This window comes from Polyodon spathula, chromosome 14 (assembly GCF_017654505.1).
Source record: "Polyodon spathula isolate WHYD16114869_AA chromosome 14, ASM1765450v1, whole genome shotgun sequence".
Taxonomy (NCBI): domain Eukaryota; kingdom Metazoa; phylum Chordata; class Actinopteri; order Acipenseriformes; family Polyodontidae; genus Polyodon; species Polyodon spathula.
Genome location: NC_054547.1, coordinates 15,542,479 through 15,564,594, shown reverse-complemented (window position 1 = coordinate 15,564,594; position 22,116 = coordinate 15,542,479). Strand labels below are relative to the sequence as shown.

At 39.4% G+C, this 22,116-nt stretch overlaps 2 protein-coding genes across 7 annotated transcripts in view; one reads left to right on the top strand and one right to left on the bottom strand.

The window, feature by feature from the left end:
* fnbp1l (formin binding protein 1-like) overlaps nucleotides 1–16,498 on the top strand; it is an 88,065-nt gene extending 71,567 nt beyond the window's left edge. The window contains exons 10-15 of one of the 2 annotated variants that reach the window (XM_041271290.1): nucleotides 2,716–2,825; nucleotides 3,491–3,623; nucleotides 11,401–11,501; nucleotides 12,822–12,964; nucleotides 14,289–14,447; nucleotides 15,392–16,498. In XM_041271290.1, coding sequence (XP_041127224.1) covers nucleotides 2,716–2,825; nucleotides 3,491–3,623; nucleotides 11,401–11,501; nucleotides 12,822–12,964; nucleotides 14,289–14,447; nucleotides 15,392–15,399 — 654 coding nt within the window. In that variant the 3' untranslated portion in view covers nucleotides 15,400–16,498. Of the gene's footprint in view, nucleotides 1–2,715; nucleotides 2,826–3,490; nucleotides 3,624–11,400; nucleotides 11,502–12,821; nucleotides 12,965–14,288; nucleotides 14,678–15,391 lie in introns of those variants that run through there. The other variant, XM_041271289.1, reaches the window with a different exon arrangement.
* A 1,305-nt stretch (nucleotides 16,499–17,803) lies between these two features.
* LOC121327326 (breast cancer anti-estrogen resistance protein 3 homolog) overlaps nucleotides 17,804–22,116 on the bottom strand; it is an 82,109-nt gene continuing 77,796 nt past the window's right edge. For 4 of the 5 annotated variants that reach the window (XM_041271284.1, XM_041271286.1, XM_041271287.1 and 1 more), the window contains 5 exons: nucleotides 21,697–21,812; nucleotides 20,964–21,135; nucleotides 19,917–20,028; nucleotides 19,194–19,400; nucleotides 17,805–18,756 (listed from right to left, as the gene is read on the bottom strand). In XM_041271284.1, coding sequence (XP_041127218.1) covers nucleotides 18,581–18,756; nucleotides 19,194–19,400; nucleotides 19,917–20,028; nucleotides 20,964–21,135; nucleotides 21,697–21,812 — 783 coding nt within the window. In that variant the 3' untranslated portion in view covers nucleotides 17,805–18,580. Of the gene's footprint in view, nucleotides 18,757–19,193; nucleotides 19,401–19,916; nucleotides 20,029–20,963; nucleotides 21,136–21,696; nucleotides 21,813–22,116 lie in introns of all 5 variants that reach the window. The other variant, XM_041271285.1, reaches the window with a different exon arrangement.

The window sequence follows — 22,116 nt, the reverse complement described above, 5'->3', positions numbered from 1 at the left end:
CTGTCCAAAACGATGTTCTGATTATAACGTGTACAGCTGTGGGCCAGCCACTCCTTAAACTTTTCGTACACATTTTGGAGTGGAGTTGTATAGCAGTACACTGTTGTGCACAAACAGATACTGGGGAATGACCGTTTTTAAAAGAAATCTGTAAAATTACAGAATAATTGTATTTAATTAATAAAATTGTTATATTGTGAACTAGCAACTTTACAGAAAGTTACTGGTAAAAAAAAAGTTTTGTATTTCAATTTTAGCAAACACACACTGTAACTAATGGCACAAGTGTGTACATTTACTTAATGGAATGTCATTCATAACCATTTTTTTTTATGGCAAACGACTGCAGAATTGTAATTTTCCTAATGGAAAATTGAGATAGATCAAAGAGGCAGTGCAATGTGCATTGATTGATACTTTCAAAAAAGGATGTTATGCCATTACTGAAATCATGACATGTTCTCCAGGCAATAAAAACAGAATGGCTTCTTTGTAACTGTAATTGCCAAAGGGAGGTCTTGTGTAATAGCATGTTACAGAACTGCAACCTGTAATCCTGTTTTCTCCTTGATGTAATGAGGTCTTCCTGTTGTAATGAACTTGTTCCAGTTTGATGTTCACTTTTTGCCATTCCTTTTTTTTTTGTATGTGATCCAGCTTTGAGTACAAATCTTATGTAATCACAAGAACAAAGCCTTTACTGCTTTACACACATTGCAGCTGTTTGGAATAACACTGTTCCATTCTTTCTCCAACTTGATTGTGTTCTGAACAAGACTAAATGCATGCTGCAAATTTACGCAATATGTAGGGTGTCTCATTGTATAAGAGATGGCATATTGTGCAGTTTGTACAAAGCTGTGTGGTTTAATTGCTCAAACTGTGTGAAATAATGTGATTTATAACTAATAATATAAACTGTAGTAGCGGTGGTTGTGTGTGAGGTATGGAAGTGCTCCAATATAACAATTACAGGAGGAAATGGCAAAGTGTTCCTGTTTTTTTATATTGCCTTCAAGCATTTACCATAAAGGGAACTTGTTTTGTGTTTTAAATCACCATTGGTTATTGTTTCACCACTCACAGATATTTGGCATATCTAAAAGTCTCCAGCATGTTTGAACTTTGGGGCAGTCAAACAGTCAGATTTTTCCACGGTTTCATGGGGGGTGAAGATATTGGTGCACAACTAATGGTCATTTTTATGCATGTATTACTAGGCTTTCTTTCTATAATAATATGTCATGGTATAACGTGCACAGTGACTGATCATCAAATGTATATACTGAAGTCGAAAGCACATATATATATATATATATATATATAATAATGTGTGTGTATACAATAACAGTAATAAAATGTAAAGAATTTAAAGGGTTTTTTTAATGAACAAAACTGATATTCATAAAGCTGTTCTAGACAAATTGCACAGTGAGACACTTCAGATCTGTGACCCTTTAATCTGCAACGGCATCAGTCAGTATTTTTGATAAGATAACTGAACCTGTTACACAAAGCAATCAAGTTAAGAGGAATGACTCTCGTGATGAATGCTGATGATTTGCCTTCTGGTGTCCTCTAAACAGAGCAGACGTTGCTTGTGTTCCCGTCTAGACGTTGCTGGCACGTTCTAGACGCTAATCCCAGTAGTGTCTGCTCCAGCTGGGGACTACTACACTTGAATATTTGGGGACCAGATACAAACTATAGGGTGGGGATCTGTCCTCCCACAGGGCTGTACCCTTATCTGCGGGAGCCACTTTATAACCATTATATAATTAAACAAATGCTCTCTGCTGGCTACTCATTACCATCAAGTGGCTGCAGCACAACCTCTTTTTTAAGGTTGTTTCATACAAAGCATCCTAGACTGATATATTGTCTAATTTTGAGTTTAGATTCCTCATTGCTTTGGGTTACGTAGGGACTGATGGTTTACCCTATCAAGTTGCGTATGTCCTCAAGGTGAAAATTAACTTCCTTATGAACCACAAAAAAGTAATCCTAAAATAGATAACGATAAATAGTATTTATTATGTAAAGAGTAAGTAGCTTCAGATTTCTCAGTGTTTTTAAGTGTATTTTTATCTACAAACATCACAACACTATCAGTTAAACAGAATCTGGTGTCTTACTTGTTTTCTGTCTATTGCTTTTTTGAACCATGCAGTGGTCCCATAAACGGGTATTTTTATTTTTTTTTTAAATCTGGTTCTCTGCAGTTTTGACAGCATGCTGTGTAAAGATTGTAAAGTAAAACGTTGAACACTCAGCTCTTCTTCCATTATAAACTCTTAATACAAGCAGGGGTATATATGATATAAATGATAAATTCTCAACAAACTGAATATTATGGAAGGCCACCCCAGGTTGTCCGAATGATCACTGTCTGTATTCCATAGTTTATATATATATATATGTGTGTGTATATATGTGTGTGTGTATATATATATGTGTATATATATATATATAAACAATACATGCTTTTTATGTTTAACTGTGTATATAGGTAGCATTTAAAACCTGTGTGACAACATTCTCATTCCTTTAGTGTGTTGAGCTCTTGCAAATCTAATTTTCTGTTTGTTGTGACAGCTCTTATATTAGACTGTGCATTAACAGATTTCCTGGATGCAGTGTTTCTTTTCAGCATTTCCATTGCAGTTACATGGTTGTGGTGAAGCAAGACTCATTGCTTTGAAATATTTCTTTCAGGGTCCAGCGGTGGAAGATTATAGCCACTTGCCTCCTGAGCAGCGACGCAAGAAGCTTCAGCAGAGGATTGATGAGCTCAGCAGGGAACTGCAGAAAGAAGTGGACCAGAGGTGATCTTTAACGCTCTTATTCATAAAGGGATGGTTTATGATCCAGTCCTGATAAGAATACATGTGTGAACTGTCACTGTATCTAATCTATCCTCTGTAAAAATGACAATTTGTAGAATATATTTGTGAATTGTTCCTATATCGAATATGTTCAAGTGGCAACCTTTTAAAACTCTAATATTGAAGTTATGTTTGTTCTTTATTGAGTATCTCATTAAATATCTTGTTTTTGCCTGTATTGCTGCACATTTAAGTCCACATTCATTACAGTGCCCAGTGGACCAAGCAAAAACATGCAGCATTATTAATGTTTCGAAAGAGGAATGAAATTATGTTTAAATGTCTCAGTACAGCAAAAGCACCTAATCAGAATTTGAAATATACTTTCAACAAAATTTTTGTTTTAAAAGCAGAGTCCACTATTGCGATAAACCTGTTTGTATCCCCAGCAGCTAATTAAACACCCAGCTTGCTTGCTCAAATGCAACAGACACACTGATTTTGAAGTAATGTGAAGTTTGCTCCGTTTAACGTAGTGGGTGCAGGTGGAAACCAGTTGTTTTTGTACAACATACATATTGTTATAACTCTTTCAGATAAAATTGGGGGAGAATCTTTGCACTTCATTCAAACCTAAGTTTATCGCTTGTATTTGTTTGTTATAGAGATGCGCTGAACAAAATGAAAGACGTCTATGAAAAGAATCCACAGATGGGTGACCCAGGAAGTTTACAACCGAAAATTGCAGAAACGATGAGCAACATGGACCGTCTCCGCGTGGAGATCCATAAGAACGAGGTAACAAACCCAGCATGTAAAGAATGGATGATAAATGGATAATTGGTGATTTGTAAGAAGTTTTGTGTGAAGGAAGAAATGAATACAGTAATTACAGATCTAACCATTTGTTTCCTACTTGTAATCAATGTGACTGAAACTGGTGAAGCGCATACACTATGCACCCCATTCTTCTCAAAGCAGTTATTTGGGTGATAAATCTGTTACAGACTAGTGTTGGCTTCCTTATCAACTTTTGTGAAAATCAGTGTTTTATCATTCATAACAAACTGCTTTAATTAACTCAGTAAAGGCTTTATATCGAGTGGATTGTCAGTAAAACAGAAAATCGTCTGGTAGGAAATAATTTTAATTTGTCACGTTTGTCTTGAATTTAACAGATTGAAAAGAATTGAAACACTGAAACGTTGTTAACCGATGTGGTCACTGTAGTGCCAGCGCCACCTTGTGGATGTACTGTGCAAATATTTTAATACATTGAATTGAATTTGAAACAAAAACACATTGGAAATGTGAAAAAATGCCAAGTTATCAAAAGTGCCCAGCCATTTAAAGTGGAGATATCAGAAACTCGAGCCAAGTTTCAAGAAACAATTGGGACAACCTTGGCCAGCACCAAGCAAATAGGCACAACTGTAAAAGTTATCACTTATTTTTTCACTTAATGGATGTGTATATATAGTGTGTGTGTGTGTGTGTGTGTGTGTGTGTGTGTGTGTGTGTGTGTGTGTGTGTGTGTGCTTGAGGGGGAAGGGGGGGGGGGGTTTTCGCAAAAGCATTTTAACGCAAAGTTTCAATATTATAATCTGATAAAAAGTTCACAGCATTCAAAGTTTCAAGATATGATTTTATTTTTTGTTTGTTTGTTAGTTTTTTAATAGGTTTCAAACTTACCTATGCAAATAGGTAGTGAAAAAGCATTGAAATGTCAAAGTTTTTGTCAACCTGTCCAATTGCTGCAATTGAGTCTGTATGAAAGAGCTGTCCCTCAGGTTTTCTGGAGTTTTCAGAAACTCTGCTTCTGTGAACTGAGCTAGAAACGTTGCGCAACTGCGCTTCATTGAACCTTTTCTTTTTTTCACCAGCCTGCATCGCTTTGCAGTTGTAGACTGCTTTAATCCTGCTATTTTGCAGCAGAAAAAAAAAAAAACCTGTGTGATGTCCTTGGTGTTTCGGTGCCCCTGACATCTCAGTGCCCTCGGTGCTTTGGCGTTCCTGGTGCCCCGTTGTTGCACTCAGTGCTTCAGATGCTCTGTGGAAGGCACTGCACTCAGCTGGTGCCTTCCACAGTCTTCTGCACGGAGTGCTAAGTGGGCCAAATACTCGAGACAGGCACAGGACATCTCGAACTCAAAGAACAAATGGCCCAAGCCCTAGAGTATTTGGCCAGGCAGCAGGTTCAAACCCCTGCTCCGCTTATAACACCTGCCCTGGAGCTGACCCCGCCGTCACCGGTGGTCACCCAGGATATTTCAGAGCCAGACGTCACTATGGCTGAGGAGGATCAGGACGTGATTTCAATCACACGACAGGACCTGACGTTTGGGGCGGGTCCCAACTCCAAGATAACCTCAGACACTGAGCTTTCCCTTCTCCTAAGCTTGATCCTGGCATTTATGGAAGAGGCCTCCAAATTCCTTTGTGTACCTTGGACGGCAGCGCCCGAACCGTGTCGATCAGTCTTTAATGTACAAGCTCCCAATCCCCGCCCCCAGCCTTTCCCAGTGTTCCCTGACTTCTTGGAAGAAGTACAGTCCACTTGGAACCACCCGTCCTTGGTGCCGAGTGTACTAAAATGGGCGCTGGGTTTTATGGAATCCCACAAGTGGACTTGACCATTATGGCCCTGATGCTAGCCCTTCCAATAGGGGGTTTACCTAAAGACCCTGCATGTCCCAATCATCAATACAGGGTAACGGAGACCCACTTAAAGGCCTATGCATCAGAGGTGCAGGAAGGGCCTCTTGACGCCGTACTTAGATGGCATACTGCAATCGGTGCCCCTCCCTAAACCGGTGGTTTCAGAGCTGCGCTTGGTTTCAAGCACACTGCTCCAGATCTCCAGATTCCAAGGGCAAGCCCTGGGCCGGAGCCTTAATGCCTTAATGCTCCCTTCCCGTACTTTGGTATGGGAGAGAATGAGACAGGAGAAACCCGGACCACCCCGGAAGGCTTGCTGCCTCAGACCCAACCCTTCACACAACACCAGCTACAATATTGCCGCACTTACACCTCAGACAATTGGGTGCTCACTGGTTCCACACTTTTGTGCCATGCAGGTCCTTCTCCCTTTCGAGGGATCAGTTACATCTTGAGCGACCCTCTCTAGGTCTCAGTGCTCAAGCAAGAAGTAACTGCACTGTGTTGTTGTAATTGGTAATAATCATTTCTTAGCAGATGCCCCTACCCTGGGTGACTTACAGTTGTATACAAAAAAATACATATCAATAATTACAGTAAAAGTAAGAGCAAGATACAAAACACAGTGACTTCAGTCCTGATAAGAGCAAATACAAAACGCAGTACAATTGCATATCGGGGCAGTTCAGGAGCAGATAAGTGTTGATAGTTATATCTGGGTTTGATACGAGTGCAAGTGAGATGCAAGTACTATAGGTTAAGTTCAGGATTAAATACAGTAAAATAGGTAGCAGATAAGTGCAAGTTAAAGTGCATTAAAGGAAGAGTGCTATTTTGTCCAGAAGGGAAGAGTTGAGTTTTACAGGTTGTGTCTGAAGAGGTTTGTCTTGAGGAGGTGCCAAAAGGTGGTCAGGGACTAGGCAGTCCTGACATCTATAGGAAGGTCATTCCACCACTGCAGGGCGAGTGTTGAGAAGGAGTGGGCTCTGGAGGCAGGGGAGCGTAGAGGAGGTACAGCCAGTCTTCTAGTGCAGGTGGAGTGGAGAGGTTGGGTGGGGGTGTAGGTAGAGATGAGGGTCTGGAAATAGCTGGGTGCAGTCTGGTCTAGGAATTGGTAGGCGAATACAAGAGTCTTGAACTGGATATGAGCGGTGATCGGGAGCCAGTGGAGAGAGCAGAGCAGTGGAGTAACGTGGGAGAAGCGAGGCAGAGAGAACACTAGGCGAACAGCAGAGTTCTAGATGAGCTGGAGCGGACGGGTGGCAGACGCAGGGAGGTCGGTCAGGAGGGACTTGCAGTAGTCTAGACGGGAGAGTTCCAGGGCATGGGACAAGGAGTTGTGTGGAGTAGGTGGTGAGGAAGGGTCTGATTCTTTGTATGGTCAGCGAGAGAGGATAGGAGAATAGTGAGTGATTGACAGTGTCAAAGGCAGCAGATTGAGGAGAATTAGTTCTCTCCCATACTTCCCAAACAAGCTCTCCGCCTCATAGAACCCACCTCCCAAGAGGAGGGGTTCTACTCAAGATATTTTTGGTGCCAAAGCAGCATGGCAGCCTTCGTCTCATCCTAGACCTGAGACACCTCAACGGGTTCTTGAGGGAGAGGAAGTTCCAAATGGTCACATACCGTTAGATTCTCCAGTCTGCCTGTCCAGGCAACTGGTTTACTACCGTGGACTTAAAGGATGCATGTTTTCACGTACCTATTCGTCCCACGTGCAGGAAATATCTCTGCTTCGCTTTTCAGAGAAGCGTCTTTGAGTTTTTCATGCTGCCATTCGGCCTCTCCTTAGCCCCCCCCCCCCCCCCCCCCATGTTTTCAAAGCGGGTGGATGCCATCCTGGCCGCCTTGCGGCTGCAAGGGATCAGTGTTGAACTACTTGGATGACTTGTTGATCTGTTTTCAGTCGCAGGAAGGAGCAGTGGCCCACGCGGCGTTCATGACGGAGCATCTGTTGAGGCTGGGTCTCAACCCCAACGATGCCAAAGGCATTAATTCCAGTGCAAAGTCTGAGCCGGCAGAGGAGCCCGCAGGCCCTGGTCGGACCGTTGGACATCCTTGGATGTAAATGTGCTGGAATTGCGAGCGATTCACCTTGTTCTCCAGCTTTTTTCTCCCAGTGCTCCAAGGGAGACATGTCCTTGTCTGGACGGACAACATGTTAGTAATGACGTATGTCAACCGCCAAGGAGAACTTAAGTCCCTGGGGTTGCATCACATAGCCTTCAGATTACAAGTTGGGTGCAACAGAACCTGTTATCCCTCCGGGCTGTTCATCTTGCCAGAATGGTGAATCGGTCAGTGGACCTCCTCTCAAGGGAGGGTCCTCACCCATCAGAATGGCGACTCCACCCTCAGGTGGTAGAGCACATTTGGGAACGTTTCGGGATGGGCAGAGTCGATCTCTTCTGTGGTTCTCCATCCACTGCTGCGGCAGTCCACTAGGCGTCGACGCCCCAGCCAACAAGTGGCCCAGGTTGCTCTTGTATGCATTCCCGCCAATACCGTTGCTCCCAGCCTTGTGGCCGCGCACTCTACCAAAGGAGTGGCTACATCATGGGCCCTCTTTAGAGGAGCCTCGTTGACTGAAGTATGTGTTGCGGCTAGCTGGGCTACCCCACATTCTTTCACCAGGTTCTGCCGACTTAATGTGGTAGATCCCTGTATGCTTTGATTAGGGACAAGGGTCCTTGAGGTTTCACGCTCGCACCGCTAACTGTGGTTTTGCGGGAGGTTGACCAGACGTCCCGATATTAGGGGCTTTGTCCCACGTTCTGATCGCAGTACTGTCGGGACGCCATTTGTCCCGATTTTTAGAGTAAATGTTGAAAACCCAGGCGTTGGGAAATTTCGGATATGTAGCTGCTGTACTGTCTCACGGTGCAACAGCATACTGGTTTAGGGTTTAGTGTTGTTTGAGTGAGTTGTTTGCATTGCATCAGTGTGGTTATCCAACAACGTTAACCTGCAATTACGATGCGGTATGCGTCATGTGTTTTACTTGGTGCATCTGGCTTTACTGGTGAAGTGTCATGGGGGCTGGTGTTGACAGCCTGTCACTAAAAAGCAAAATGCACAGTGCATGTACCGAACGCAGTGGGGAAAAAATAAACTGGATTCAATCCCATTTTGTAAATTGTGTAAAAAAAAAAAGAGCGCAGCATCACACTGTGACAAGTTGGATGTGAAGCATCACGCCAGTGGGACATTATTATTATTATTATTATTATTATTATTATTATTATATTATTATTATTTATTTGTTTATTTTGTTGCTACTGTGAATTGAAGCTTGCGCAAGTAATCGATGCTCAAAAGTAAAAATAAGAGAAAACGAATTTCAGCATGCGCTGCAAGGAATTAATCAGTTATGTCATCTGCAAAAATGATGTCATGCGCATGGCCAAGTCATCCAGTTAGGATTAGGGTTATAATTAGGATTTCATGGACATTTCGCGGATTTGTTTAAACATTAAGTACACCTAGATAATATGTCATAGAACTATAAAAGCCTAAAAATAGTGGTACTTGCTTCCTTACTAAAACAGAGTGCTGTCATTTGTTAAAAGGCAAGCATGTAACATCTCCCAACAGTTGCTGTCGACATTCTATGGCTGGTGTGGATTTGCCCATACATTGCACGTCTGCAACCACGAAATTGCTTGGAAGTGTAAGGCAAAGTTTTGCCAAGTTATACAAATGTGGAAATCAGTTAGAAACAGTCCCTAAACTCAGTTACACAGAGGTATCTGGCACTCTTTAATAACGTCCATATATGCAGCACTTTCTTGTCATGTTATTTGTCCCATCCAGGAATTTATTTTATCAGTACCGAGTCAAAACAAGAAAACGTGCTTATTTGGGTCTAAAATTCTAACTGTGTTTAAAAACTAAACAGCAAGTTGTTTGAACTGAGGTAGCTGTGCTTGATTGTAGCTGTACTGCTGATTTAACTTGGGTACAACCAACACAGGAATACTTTTTTTTGTCTGCGCTGACTTTCCAGTTTGTTTTCTGAAAACTGTTTGTTTTGCATTCTGTTCAGCAGCCTCTGTAGTAGCCTTTTGTTTTAATGTGTGATTCTGAAGCTAAATTGCGATCGAGCGTATTTTCTTTGTCACAAGATGTGCAACACAATTACCTCCCATCTGCATGCTGTCTTGTTTGGGAAATGTCTTGACACAATCCTCAGAAGAAATATACTTTGCTTGTTTTGCTTTGTCGATTTTTGGTATTTTATGTCCAGTGCTAAAAACTAGATTTTATCAACCTAGTTCAAAACAGTGCAACACTGCCTGTCCCACCTGCTACGTACGGTACAGCAGGTCACAGGAAAAAACAGTGCAGACTGATAGGCTGCTTAAAACACTGTTGTCATCTGAACAGTAACCAAGAGTTACTAAATTATAAATTATATTTATCTACGTTTTTGTTTTTGCCCAAGTGCAATGCACACAAGAAGGAATGAAAGAGCCTATCTACAGAAGAAAGTACGTAGTTTGCAACACTTGCGTTGTGCAGTAGTTCATTTAAACAAGGTTTCTTTCCTCCCCCCACCAACGTGTCCCGATTTTTCACTCTTGCTATCTGGTCATCCTATTTTGCAGTCTTGAGACGTGCTTCGCCTGCTGTCTCCACTTACACTCCCTCGCGACGGCTTTGGTATACTTTTCTGAAAAGTATTGTTGATGGTCGTCTTCGAATTGAAAGGGAACATTAGGTTATGGATGCAACCCTGGTTCCCTGAAAGAGAAGACGACCACCAGCCTGCGAGGTCACATCAGTCGCTTTCGCTGGTTTGATGCAAAAGAGGAAGTGAGCTCCTTGGAGTGACTTTTTGATTCCTCAGGAGGCGGGACCAAGGACGTCACTCCAGGGAGGGGCCTATCGGCAGCTCTGACATAAAATGCTCAGCAAATACCTGACCTGTAGCAGGCATATCCCAAATGTATTGTTGGTGATCATTATTGTCTTGGCACTCTCACTCTCTGGTCACAGCTCACACTCTCACTCGGTCGCACCCACAGTTTCTCTTTCAAGTTCAGCACTGGACTGTCTTCAGGCCCCAGGCTCATGCACCCCCTTAATATATAATCTCTGATTGTTTCCTGTCATTGTCTGGCTCATCAACCAGTCACATTCATGCTCTGAAACCCCCAAAAACAGCAACACACATTCTCCCCACTCACTTACTCACTCCCATGCTAAGTAACAGCATGACCCTATCCCCTTACAATCCATATGTGACATAAAAGACAGATGAGACAAACTAAACAGACAACAAGTCCTGCAACAGAGCAATTGTCCCGGTCGTTACAATATATTTTTTAATTCTAAAATAAAAATATATGAAAGCATGATGACCTTTATGTACAAAAATCAGCAATTGAACAAGAACTGTTGAGTATTTATTTTAATTTCATACAGTATTAAATAGCAGTGTTTATTTATATTTGATAATGACAAAAAGATTTAGAAGTGAGTAGTTTTTTGAGATTTACGATTATACTGTAAATACACGGTTAAATTTGTTACACGATGTAACTTGTCGTGAGGAAATACCGTTCCTCTCAATTTAGAATTCAATCATGCATGATTGCTGAATGATATTTGTGTTGTTTCTTTGAATGCACTTATTTAAAATATGTGTTTTATTCTGAAAAATAATACAACTAATTAGGGTTACCATCTAAGTCAGGTGGAGCTTATGCCCATATGTCAGACTTGCTTAACAGCAAAAAAAAAATCTTCACTTTAACAATAGTAAGATTGTAAAGTACTGGTTTAGAAAGATGGCATTATGGTTACAGTATAACACTTTTTTAAAATAGCTTTCAAAACGATTCCCTTAGGTAACGGGTTTGCAGATTGCACATAAGTTGTAAAGGTGTGATTTCCATGGCTGTGCTCATTGCAGGCATGGCTCACTGAAGTTGAAGGAAAACCAGGAATCAGAGGAGACCGGCGAGCCAGTGCAGACATTAATCACCATCACCACACACCACATGGAAGAGAGAGGTAAGGACAGCACAGTAAGCAAGTGCAATACCTGCCTTTCATATTAGAACCTACTGTAGGTGTTGCACTGATATATTTTGTAACATTAATGTCCGACACAGCAGCTAGACAATTGACTGCAATGGGTCTTGGGTGTCCTGAGCCGGTCAGTTATCTACAGCTGGGTAGTGATAGTGTATACACTAAACACATGTTTTTGTCTATGCAGACTTTTTTGTTTTTTGTTTTAATGTGTTTAATGTTTTTTTATAGATAACATTTTGGGCTGAATCGCAGTTAGTTTTTAGAGGGAATCTACCATGGGATTAAGATTGCTCTATTAAAGTAGTATTAAAGACATTCAGATATATCGACGACTTCTTTCTTGATTTGACTCTGATTCTGCAAGCTGTATTACTGATTCACACTGATCACTGGATTGTAACCATGGAAACTCCTTTAGTGTTCCTATATTTAAACACCAATATAGTTTATCTTCTAAATATTCATGGAAATGATTGCTGGCCAATTCAGCAATGAAGGCACACATATAATGTGTATAATATACTCTGTGTGTGTGTGCGTGAGTCTGCAAAATTATATTTAAAAACATACATATGTAGGAATTTTTACACTGAAATATAAATATTTTCATCTTAAACATAACAAAGAGTAGAAGATCAGTTAATAAACTGTCCTAAATTGGATTGTGAGTCAAGTTTAAATGAATGTAAGGATTAAACATGCTGTTTTGAATATGGGACAATACTACAACCTTAGAACCCTAACTGTAGAATCATTTAAAAGCATCTTTAAGGGCTCCCGAGTGGCACATCCGGTGAAGATACTCCGCATGGAGTGCAGGACGCGCCCTATAGCCTGGACGTTGCTGGTTCGAGTCCAGGCTATTCCACACTCCCAGGGGGCGGGCTTAGGTCGGCTTGCCTGTAAGCTGCCCAGAGCTGCGTTATCCTCTGACGCTGTATCTCTGAGGTTGCTGCATGGAGGGCCTGCAGTGTTTAAAAGAAGCCGTTGGCTGACGGCACACGCTTTGGAGGTCAGTGTGTGTTCGACTTTGCTGCTACCGCAGGGGTGGTAGCGGTGAGCTGAGCCTAGAAATAATTGGCTATTCCAAATTCCAAATTTGGGAGAAAATGATAAAAACAATTGGCAACTATTAAATTAAAAAAAAAAAAAAAAAAAAAAAAAAAAAAAAAGCATCAGTACAGTATTTAGACAGTATTTAGGACTGGCTTTTCTTGAAGACCGAACCCAGCCCTTACTTTCTTTCCCTGTGCATTGATAATGTCAGTAATGCTTGTGGGTTTGTCTGTGCTGCAGTCCCGAAGGCAGCTACAACGAGGATGCTCCCCAAGAGAACAGGGGACCCCCTCAGCCGGACCCTCATGAGTTTGATGACGAATTTGATGACGATGACCCACTGCCTGTAGTTGGTCACTGCAAAGCAATCTATTCATTTGATGGTAGGAAATGAAATTCATTACATTTGACTTCTCCAAGGTACTTTTTAAATGTATGCATTTCTCATCCTCAATGTGGATCTCACCTACCATCTGAGGGTATCAGGATCCAGGTTATGTTGACCAGCTTTTGACCTCTGATTCATTGGGCCAACATAGGCTTTCACTATATTTAAATCGTTAAAATGGTACAACATATTTTTAGGCAGAGAAATACACTAAAATGACCCTCATTACTGCTGTCTAAAAGTGTCAGTATGAAGATCTGCCTCTGTTTAGATAAACTGAATAGAACCCAGTATCTATTTCTCATTTCTGTAACTTGGCTGGACGATATATTGAAGGCTATATCTTGTCCAGTTTGGTTGAAACTATGCATAGACATTTATTATAATTTTCTAAATGCTAGGACATGAGGGTGCACATTTTGTGATAATAAAACCTACGATGTGTATGCGTGTGCATATATCCTTGATGGGCAGTATATACAGTATGTTGCTGACCTAAGTGTGTGTTTTTACCCTCACTGCCTTCCCCAGTGTCATTGGCATGAAATATGAAATAAAGGCCCAGCTCTACAAATTTGTGTTTTCACATAAGCCTCTTACCTCTTCTGCCAGCTATCAAGACACTCTTGCCATAAATAGTATAGAACAAGCCTGTGTCACAGACTTCATGATGTTGTCAGTACATTGAGGCAACCAACTTTCCAACCAACTCTTGACAAACTTTTTAAAAGGAAAATCTCATTGCAATTCTCCCATGTAGGGTGTCCTATTTCAATATTTTCATTGCAGGTGGTCAAGTTCCAAAACAGACAGAGGATATTCTAATTGTGTACCTCTAATTATTCAGGCATGTAGCCAGCCGGGCACTATAGAACATATCCGTGGTGAAAGGGAATTCAGATTTTTCAGTTTTGTTTTTTGAATGATCAGCAGTTGTAAATAAATAAGTCATGGATAACTTTAACACGCTCAATCAACAATATAGGGCAAAGCATGAGAACTCGAGCAGATAAATGTTTCAGCTAATGCCTTTATCGGTGTATAGATTGGAGACTGTAAATGGATTAGTTGCAAAAAAAATAAAAATAAACACATGGTAGCTTTTTTATGAGTATGGCAAGAGCTATATATCACACCTGTTGCTGTAGAGATAGTTATAACCGTCACCCACCCATCTGACCACCTCTTTTATTGAAGTGGAACAACCACAAAAAAGAAACCAAACACACCAACAGTTGATTTAAAAAATCCTATTTTGCTAAAACAATGTTGTAAATCTAAATAAACTTGCAGGAAAACAGGATTGTTGTTTTTTGCAGGTCAGAACGAAGGCACTCTGGCTATGGTCGAAGGGGAGATAATGTACATCATTGAGGAAGACAAAGGAGACGGCTGGACACGAGCCAGAAAGCAGAGCGGCGAGGAGGGCTATGTGCCAACTTCTTATGTAGATATAACACTTGAGAAAAACAGCAAAGGTGCGGTAACCTACATATAAACTCTGCAGACTCCACGAAATGCTGAAGAGACTGAACTAATTGCTTTAACAAAACGAAATCCCACCTTTTTAGTGTGTTTGTTAAGCTTGTTTTCTTGTTCACCATGTGAGCTTCGTAGGGTATTTTAAAAACAAAAAATAAGTTTCTTAGACGTGCTCCCTTAAAGAAAAGTCATAGCATGAAACTGTTTGTATTAAGCGTTGAACTCAACATGATTCTAGTTGCCTTGTAATGGTTGTGAATATGTATACAAGGGACCAGGATATTTTAGAACTTTTAACAATAAGAACAAAAAACTGTTTAAATTATTTAAACCGATAGAATTACACTTGTTTTAGATAAATGCAGTACATTTTAATCTATTTTGATTTTGGCCACTGATTTTATAAAGATCAGGAACTTCAGGTGGCCTAGGCTACCTGGATTTGTTTTGGCAATAATCAACTGATACAGTACTATGTTTTCTGATAAATGGGACATTGTGTGTGTTTGTTTTATTTTTTAATTTGTTTTGCTCTAAACCTTTTCGATCATATTAACTGTGACTAGAAACAATAACATTTTTATCATGAGGTGTGCGCAGAGTTTGACGTTCTTTTTTAAGTTGCCCTTAAGCGTATGCTCTTTGTAAAATGTTATGACTATATTTGTTCAATTTAAAGACTGTTTTATGTTATACCAATGACATTAAACAGCTTGTTTCTGAGGCAATATCCATAATGCTTCAAACAGTTTTACCTTTATATTTTTGTTTTTTGGTTCAGAAATGTACTTAGCGGCAGTGGGTTCCCTGACTTCTGGAAATGGGCTTTCATGTTTTGTTTTTTTATTGCTTCCTTCGGTGTAGCTGACCCATTGGCTTCTCGTTCTTCTTGGGGCGGGGATAGAGTAACTGTGTTTCTTTCTTTCCCTTTGGACTGCAGGTTCCTGAATGGATTTGTGGGTTTCTGAAACAGTGGGTGAGACATTCAAGGAAGGTTACACGCAGCTGCTTATCTCTGGGGTGGGGACGTGGGTATTAGGAGGCCAAGAGGTATAAAAGCAGGTTGCACGTTTGCATGCAGGCATCAATTTATCATTAACACGTCAGCACTGCCATCATAGCATCATAGTGGCAGCTTTCATTGAACATCTTTCTTGTTATTCGGATGTGTGCAGCACCAGTGGACACTTTTGCCAGGCTGCAATTTTTTAAAGAGAAAGCCGATCATTTCAAAATCTAAAGCTTTCCAAAGAAATCTTTGATCTTTGCAGTTTGAAAAAGTGCCACTGTTGTGCTGGTCATTTAATGCAAGGGAATAAAATTAAAATTTAAAAGAAGATCTAGTACACTAACTGCGCCTTGACACCGAAGTCAACCTTTTTGTTTATTTTTTTTGCATATCATTTTATAGCTTTGAATGTGTGCCTGTGCCGCCCTCCTCCATGCTCGCCCCCTAACATGCTGCTGCGTGTCTAGCACCATCATTCTAAGTCAAGCGTGTTTACGTGGCGTTATATTTTAACTGGTATTTCACTGCCATCTAATCCTGTTTGTCAGCCAGTCCCTTTTTTTCACTTGTCCATTAACTTTCATTCTGGTGAATTGCGCTGCTACATACATTGCGTTTCACCAATGCATGACCAAGAAATGTAAACTCAGTGCCAGACTGCAATAAACATCATCAAGAAAGAAGTGTTTTGAGGAACCCCTTACCAACATGCCAAGAAATACGTTTACATCATCAACACAAGGGGAGGGCAGCCGTGAATGAGCAGAGCATCGCATACAGCATCAGGAGATTTGTTTGGACAAGATTAAAAAGGACCAAGCACCATCACCACTCCAACTCGCTGTGCAATCTTTTGCCTTAACACAACTGTACAATGGAAGAGTGCCTAAATCTGCTGATTTGCCAATCTGATAAAAAGGCTGCTTTTATTTCTGGGACTTGTCTGAAATCCTTGTTGTCTCTCTCAGCACTGCAAAATGCTGTATTAATGCCGTTTTAATTCTTAAACTCGTTCGAGTGGCCAACTAAAAAAAAAAAAAAAAAAAAAAAAGTAAATCGGATCATTTTATTGCTGAAGATTTTTATGTGTTAATAACATCTTTTTATTTCAATTGAATGTGTTTCTAGTGTGATGATTTTGTAGGGTTTTTAATCAGATCAGAGTTAAATGTTCAGGCTATTGTTAGCTACATTGTTTTTAGGAATGCCGTAATTTGGACCTGTTGAGTCTTTAAGTGTTTTTGACTTATCATAACTATTTGCACTTTTGCCCATATAACACTAACAAAATAAATCTGGATTTTGTATAAATGTATATACATGGTAAAGCAGTACCATCCTGACTGTTTTGGTATGGACATTATGTGTGTGTGTGTGTGTGTGTGTGTTTTGTTTTTTTGAGCTAAGAAATCATTGTTTTAGACTTCTTTAGGTGATACTGCCAACAACTTATCTTGTTTAACCAAATTTGAAAACTGACCACATTAAAAACAGCTAAAATTATTGCATATGTGTTGGGTAAATAGCTAACAGGGTATCTATGTAATTGGATATACATGTTCTTACTCATGGGGTTACTAATTAAATAGCAAAACATCATATTTCTTTTTAATTTTGTGTCAGTTTGTAGAACTGGTGCAGGTTCTAATCTGTGGCTCTTTGTGAATGGTACATATTAGATTTCTTTAACTTATAGCCCTAATAAATATGTATAAGCTGTGAAATTTACATGTTGATACTCTCATTAAATTGTATCCACTTTTGAAATACCTGATACATCTGAGGACGTGTATTTGGGACGTTGGACATGTTTAGTTTTATACCTGCGGTATACTTTACTTACCTGCAACCTCTAAGTTTTTCTGTCATTTAAGTATTTCTTTTTTTAATGAACCAGGAGATAATTCCTAGTTCTTTTTTTAAAGAATTTGACAAGTTCATTGCGATGAGGCATGCTGCTGTTCTATAGTAAACGCTTGTAATCTTTTCAAAGACAAAGCGGGAAGATGTTAATAGAATGTGGTTATAAACAAGTTTCATGCTGAACACAATAGTCTTCTTTTCTAGATAATCTTGTGCACATGTTGATTTTTTTTTTTTTTTAAATATTGTGAAGCGCACTATGTTTAAAATTCCTGTTCTCTGTTGAGAATTGTTGCATTGAAATAAAAACTGATTTCATATTGTAATTTTGGCTTCTGTTGTATCGTCTTTTTAATATATGCTTTAAGTATTCCTGATACTACATATGAAGAATGTTATTTGTGGTTTATTTGTTTAATACAGAAAAATAAAACATACTAACAATACCAGTGTGTACTTTAATTAGTTGTTCACATGGTTACACATTTAGGCTCCACAATATTTAAACCAATATAAAGATAATAAAATGAATATGTCATTCTATTTACATGTTAGTTTATGATATTGCAGCAGGAAAATATATTACACAATCTTGCATTCACATGCCGTATTTTAAAACTCCTTTATAGTTACCTTATTTTCTTCCAACCCAGCATTTTTTTACTGATGTGGTACTTCAGTATATGAACAGACACACCAGTAAGGTAATTTTATGATGAGATTCCCAGTGTTTTACAATATCAACAGGTATAGCGCTCTATCTCGGTGCACTTTTGGTAAATGTGAGATTTACCCAACAAAACGGTTATGCCCTGAGCAGTTAAGCAAATTTGTATATTAGAAATGCTGGTGGAAATGGAAAATGTCCTTTAAGCAGGTATAATACACTGTGTACAACCAAACCAATTTTGTTGTTTAAAACATTGCGGTACACAAAAAGCCTTTTCTCTAACTTAAGTCAGTCAATGAAAGGTTAAAAAATGCACAATTTATAGTACATGAGGAGTGATATCTTCCAGACTGTATTTGGTAGCCCCAGTAATTTGACCAGAATTGGGATTTAGACATCAATCCTCCCATGACCATCTTCCTTGTAACTGGTCTTCCTTGTATCTCTCTCTTGTTATCTTTCTCACCAGCTGCACATTAATGTAGTGCCTGGTCACTTTAAAATGCAACCAGACGGACTTTCTCTGGTGGATACTTCAGACCTCGTTAGAGGGTTTTGTCTTGGGACTAGTTATTTTTGTTGCCATCTCATAATTCAGTGTGTCTGCCGGGAGGCTCCAGCTTCCTTGACAAAGCGGTTAAAATGAGTTTGAACTTTTCATAGCGCTCGGTCTGGTTTACCTGAGCGCCTTTGCTGCCCCACAGCAACCTGAGCTGAAAATCAGTCTTGAAAATCTCAAGCATATCTTCATTGGGCTGGAAATCTAAAGAAAAAAAGAGAGACCATTTAGCCCATCAAAGCTTTCTCTTGTACCCCAAACTTTTAATTTTATTTTTCAAAAATAACAAAAGTGTGTCCTCTCCTGTTCAAATTTCTGTTTTAAAATGTCAATCCGTCCGCTGCTCTCAACTAGAATGTAGTTTTAGATGTTGACTGCATGTTTAATATTTAGATTTTCTAACTTGTCTTAATATAACACACAATTTAACCTGGAATCCATAGTCATGCTGCTGTAGTGTAAAACCAGAAACCTTATAGATGGAATTCAGGTTTCATGTTTTAGGTATATAACTACGATATTTTATTTTTTCCGGAACATTATTCTGCAGTACCATTTAATAATAAAGTGTACAGCAGAATAATGTTGTGGACAAACACATACTACAGAAATCTGCATTGCAGCTCTGTTAGTGCACTCACCTTGTAGAACGCGTTCCGCGTTGTTCCTGTAAGTATCTGCGTTTTCAGCTACAGTGCGGCCACTTTCCAAGTGGCGGAACATTATCTCACAGCCTTGGTCGTTACTCTCCCACAGATCCATTGCTTCAAAGTTAACCGCCGGGCGCTCCATCAGGGTGAGAAGAGGCATCAGGAGGGGGACTGTTGTACTGCTGAGGGGAACGTCTACTGAAATAACACAACCGAAAAGAGCAGGCGGTCAGCATTGTTTTTAAATGATTGATTGTCTTGCTGCATCCTGAATTTATTTTTTTTTCCCCCTTTTCTGAAAACCTCAATTTATACCTTGTTACTACATGAATGCCCTTTGCACAACAAGTATGAAAAAAGTGCTGCTCTTTTGCTTTATTTATCTGTTCAATTGTTTTGTGTTCCCAAGCTCTTATTCCTTTTCAGAATACTACTAACACTTGTGCTACTCAAATCCACTTTTACCTGACTACGGGACCTATCTTGAGTGTGTATATTTTTAACTGTGTTGGTCCAATAAAAAAAAATTTTTATATATAGTCATTCTTTATTTTAAAAATAAATTTTTTTTAAATATAAGCCAAAAGTAACGTTTTTTTTTTTTTTTTTTTTCTTTTGGACAGACATGACTGCAAACATTTAAGGTCAATAGTTACAAATACAAGTTTCTACAAATACAAGTGCAGAAAATATTCCACCAGTGAATTTACTTACCACTTCCTTCATATAGACCTTTAAAAAATGGTTTGAGTGTTTTCTCGTAGGTAATGGCTGTCTGAGTGTACTTGCGTCGCAGGGTAGTCCACGTTTGCTCCAACCTGGTTATCTGTTAACAAGTAATTATTTTTATTTTATTTTATTTTTTAAATACTGCATGCCTTTATTATGTAATCTTAAGCAAAATTACTAATTTACAATGTGGCTGTATAATAGTTTGAAAACACATTTTAACTGTTAACCAGTGAAACAAATCCATAACATTATTTAAACCATTTGCAAGTATTTCATGTTAAATGCAACTGAAAGTTGTCAGTCCAGTTTGTTTGCATCGCCACTATTGGTTGTAGCTGTAGGAATACTCCTTGAAACCTGCTTGACAAATGCACATGATCTTCTGCAGCTCGAGAGGCTACAGAGATCAAAAAGGATTGCTTGTTGGTGTTTTTTATTTATTTATTTTTTGACTGATAACATTTTATGGGAAACTGTCGTAGGAGGCTGTGTGGTCCAGTGGTTAAAGAAACAGGCTTGTAACCAGGAGGTCCCCGGTTAAAATCCCAGCTCAGCCACTGACTCATTGTGTGACCCTGAGCAAGTCACTTAACCTTCTTGTGGTTCGTCTTTCAGGTGAGACATTGTTGACTCTGCAGCTGATGCACAGTTCACACACCCTAGTCTCGTATCTTGCAAAGCTCTTTGTGATGGTGGGCGACTGTGAAAGGCGCTACATAAAAATAAAGATTATTTATTTAACATTTTATGGGAAACTGCTGTTTTAACATCTTACAGAAAGTTTTTTCTGTTATATCTCAAAAGTACTGTTGTGTCAAAGGTGAGGCATCCTGCTAACTGCTCAAATCAAATAACCACACCATATGAGAACAGTCCGCACTGTACCTCTGTCGGTGTTCTTGCAGTGTTTGTAAGATAAACCCCATACTATGTAATAACATTCTTACATAAACCAGTTTTGATCTTGTACAACCACCTGGTGTAAAGGAAAATATGAGCTAATGCTTTCACTAATTTGTATGAAGTTACCTGTGGCATGTCGAGTGCTTTCATGATAGCGGAGAAGGCATACAGATCTCCCATCGAGTCCTTCAGTTCCACCGCCACTTGAATGATCCTGTTTAGTGCCATCGCTCGCTCATCTAGACTCCCAGTGCAGCCCAGAATATCCACCGCTACCCCGATTGACGTCGTGTTGTGCCTAAACCAGGAAAGAGTGGTTCCTCTGAAATATGTAGTCCCAATATAATGTGCTATACTTTTAAAGTTGTGTGTGTGCACTTATTTACTGTTATATTAAACAGAAAACTACAGTGTTACTTTCCCTCTGTTAAACCAAGCAAGTACTAATTACTCTGTAATAAACCTGCTAAATGTGTTCATTTTGGGTGTATTTTTAAAGTCTAGTATTGTTGAGTGAATCTCTAGTAATAAATCTCTGAACTATAAAAAAATAAAATAAAAACAAATCACATTTTGCACATATATACTTAACTGAGCTAAACAAAATAAAAATGTTAAAACTGGATGGATTGTTGTTGTAATATGCATCATACATGCAATTGGCAACCACTTCATTAAAAATAAAAACTTTTATCCTAGTGGAATGTCATAAATAAACTGAGCCGAACTGCAGATTCAAAGAATGTACTGTGTTGACTCAATTATTGAGTTATTATTGAATGATTTTAAATGCAGACTTAGATTGTCAAGTACGATTTCACAAAGTGCTGCTTTCATGCAGGGGAGCTGGAGTGTTTACCTTTCAATTAGGTCCTGGCGCAGCTGGTGTCCATGAGGCAATGTAATGAGTTCTAGGCCGGAGTTCACTCCCATCAGCCCCTTTGTTTCTTCAGAGACGTTCCATATCCTAGCAACCTGATGGGTACACAAGTTCAACAAGGCTTGTAAGATAGCCTTTATTAATGTTAAAAGATAAAACTGTATTAAAGGAAAATCTATGTTAAACATGCTGTAGTTATATATTTATTTTTAGTCCAATATGTAATTGTTTGTTTGTTGGCACAGAGCTCCTTAAAGGAAACATTAGGAGACAACATGCTGTTCAGATTTTATTCTTGGCTGGCTTGCGATGAGTAAACCTTTTATTAAAGCAATTTCTGAATAAACAGCATGTAAACCCAACCAGAAAAACGTCACGACTACCCCCACCCTGTATCAA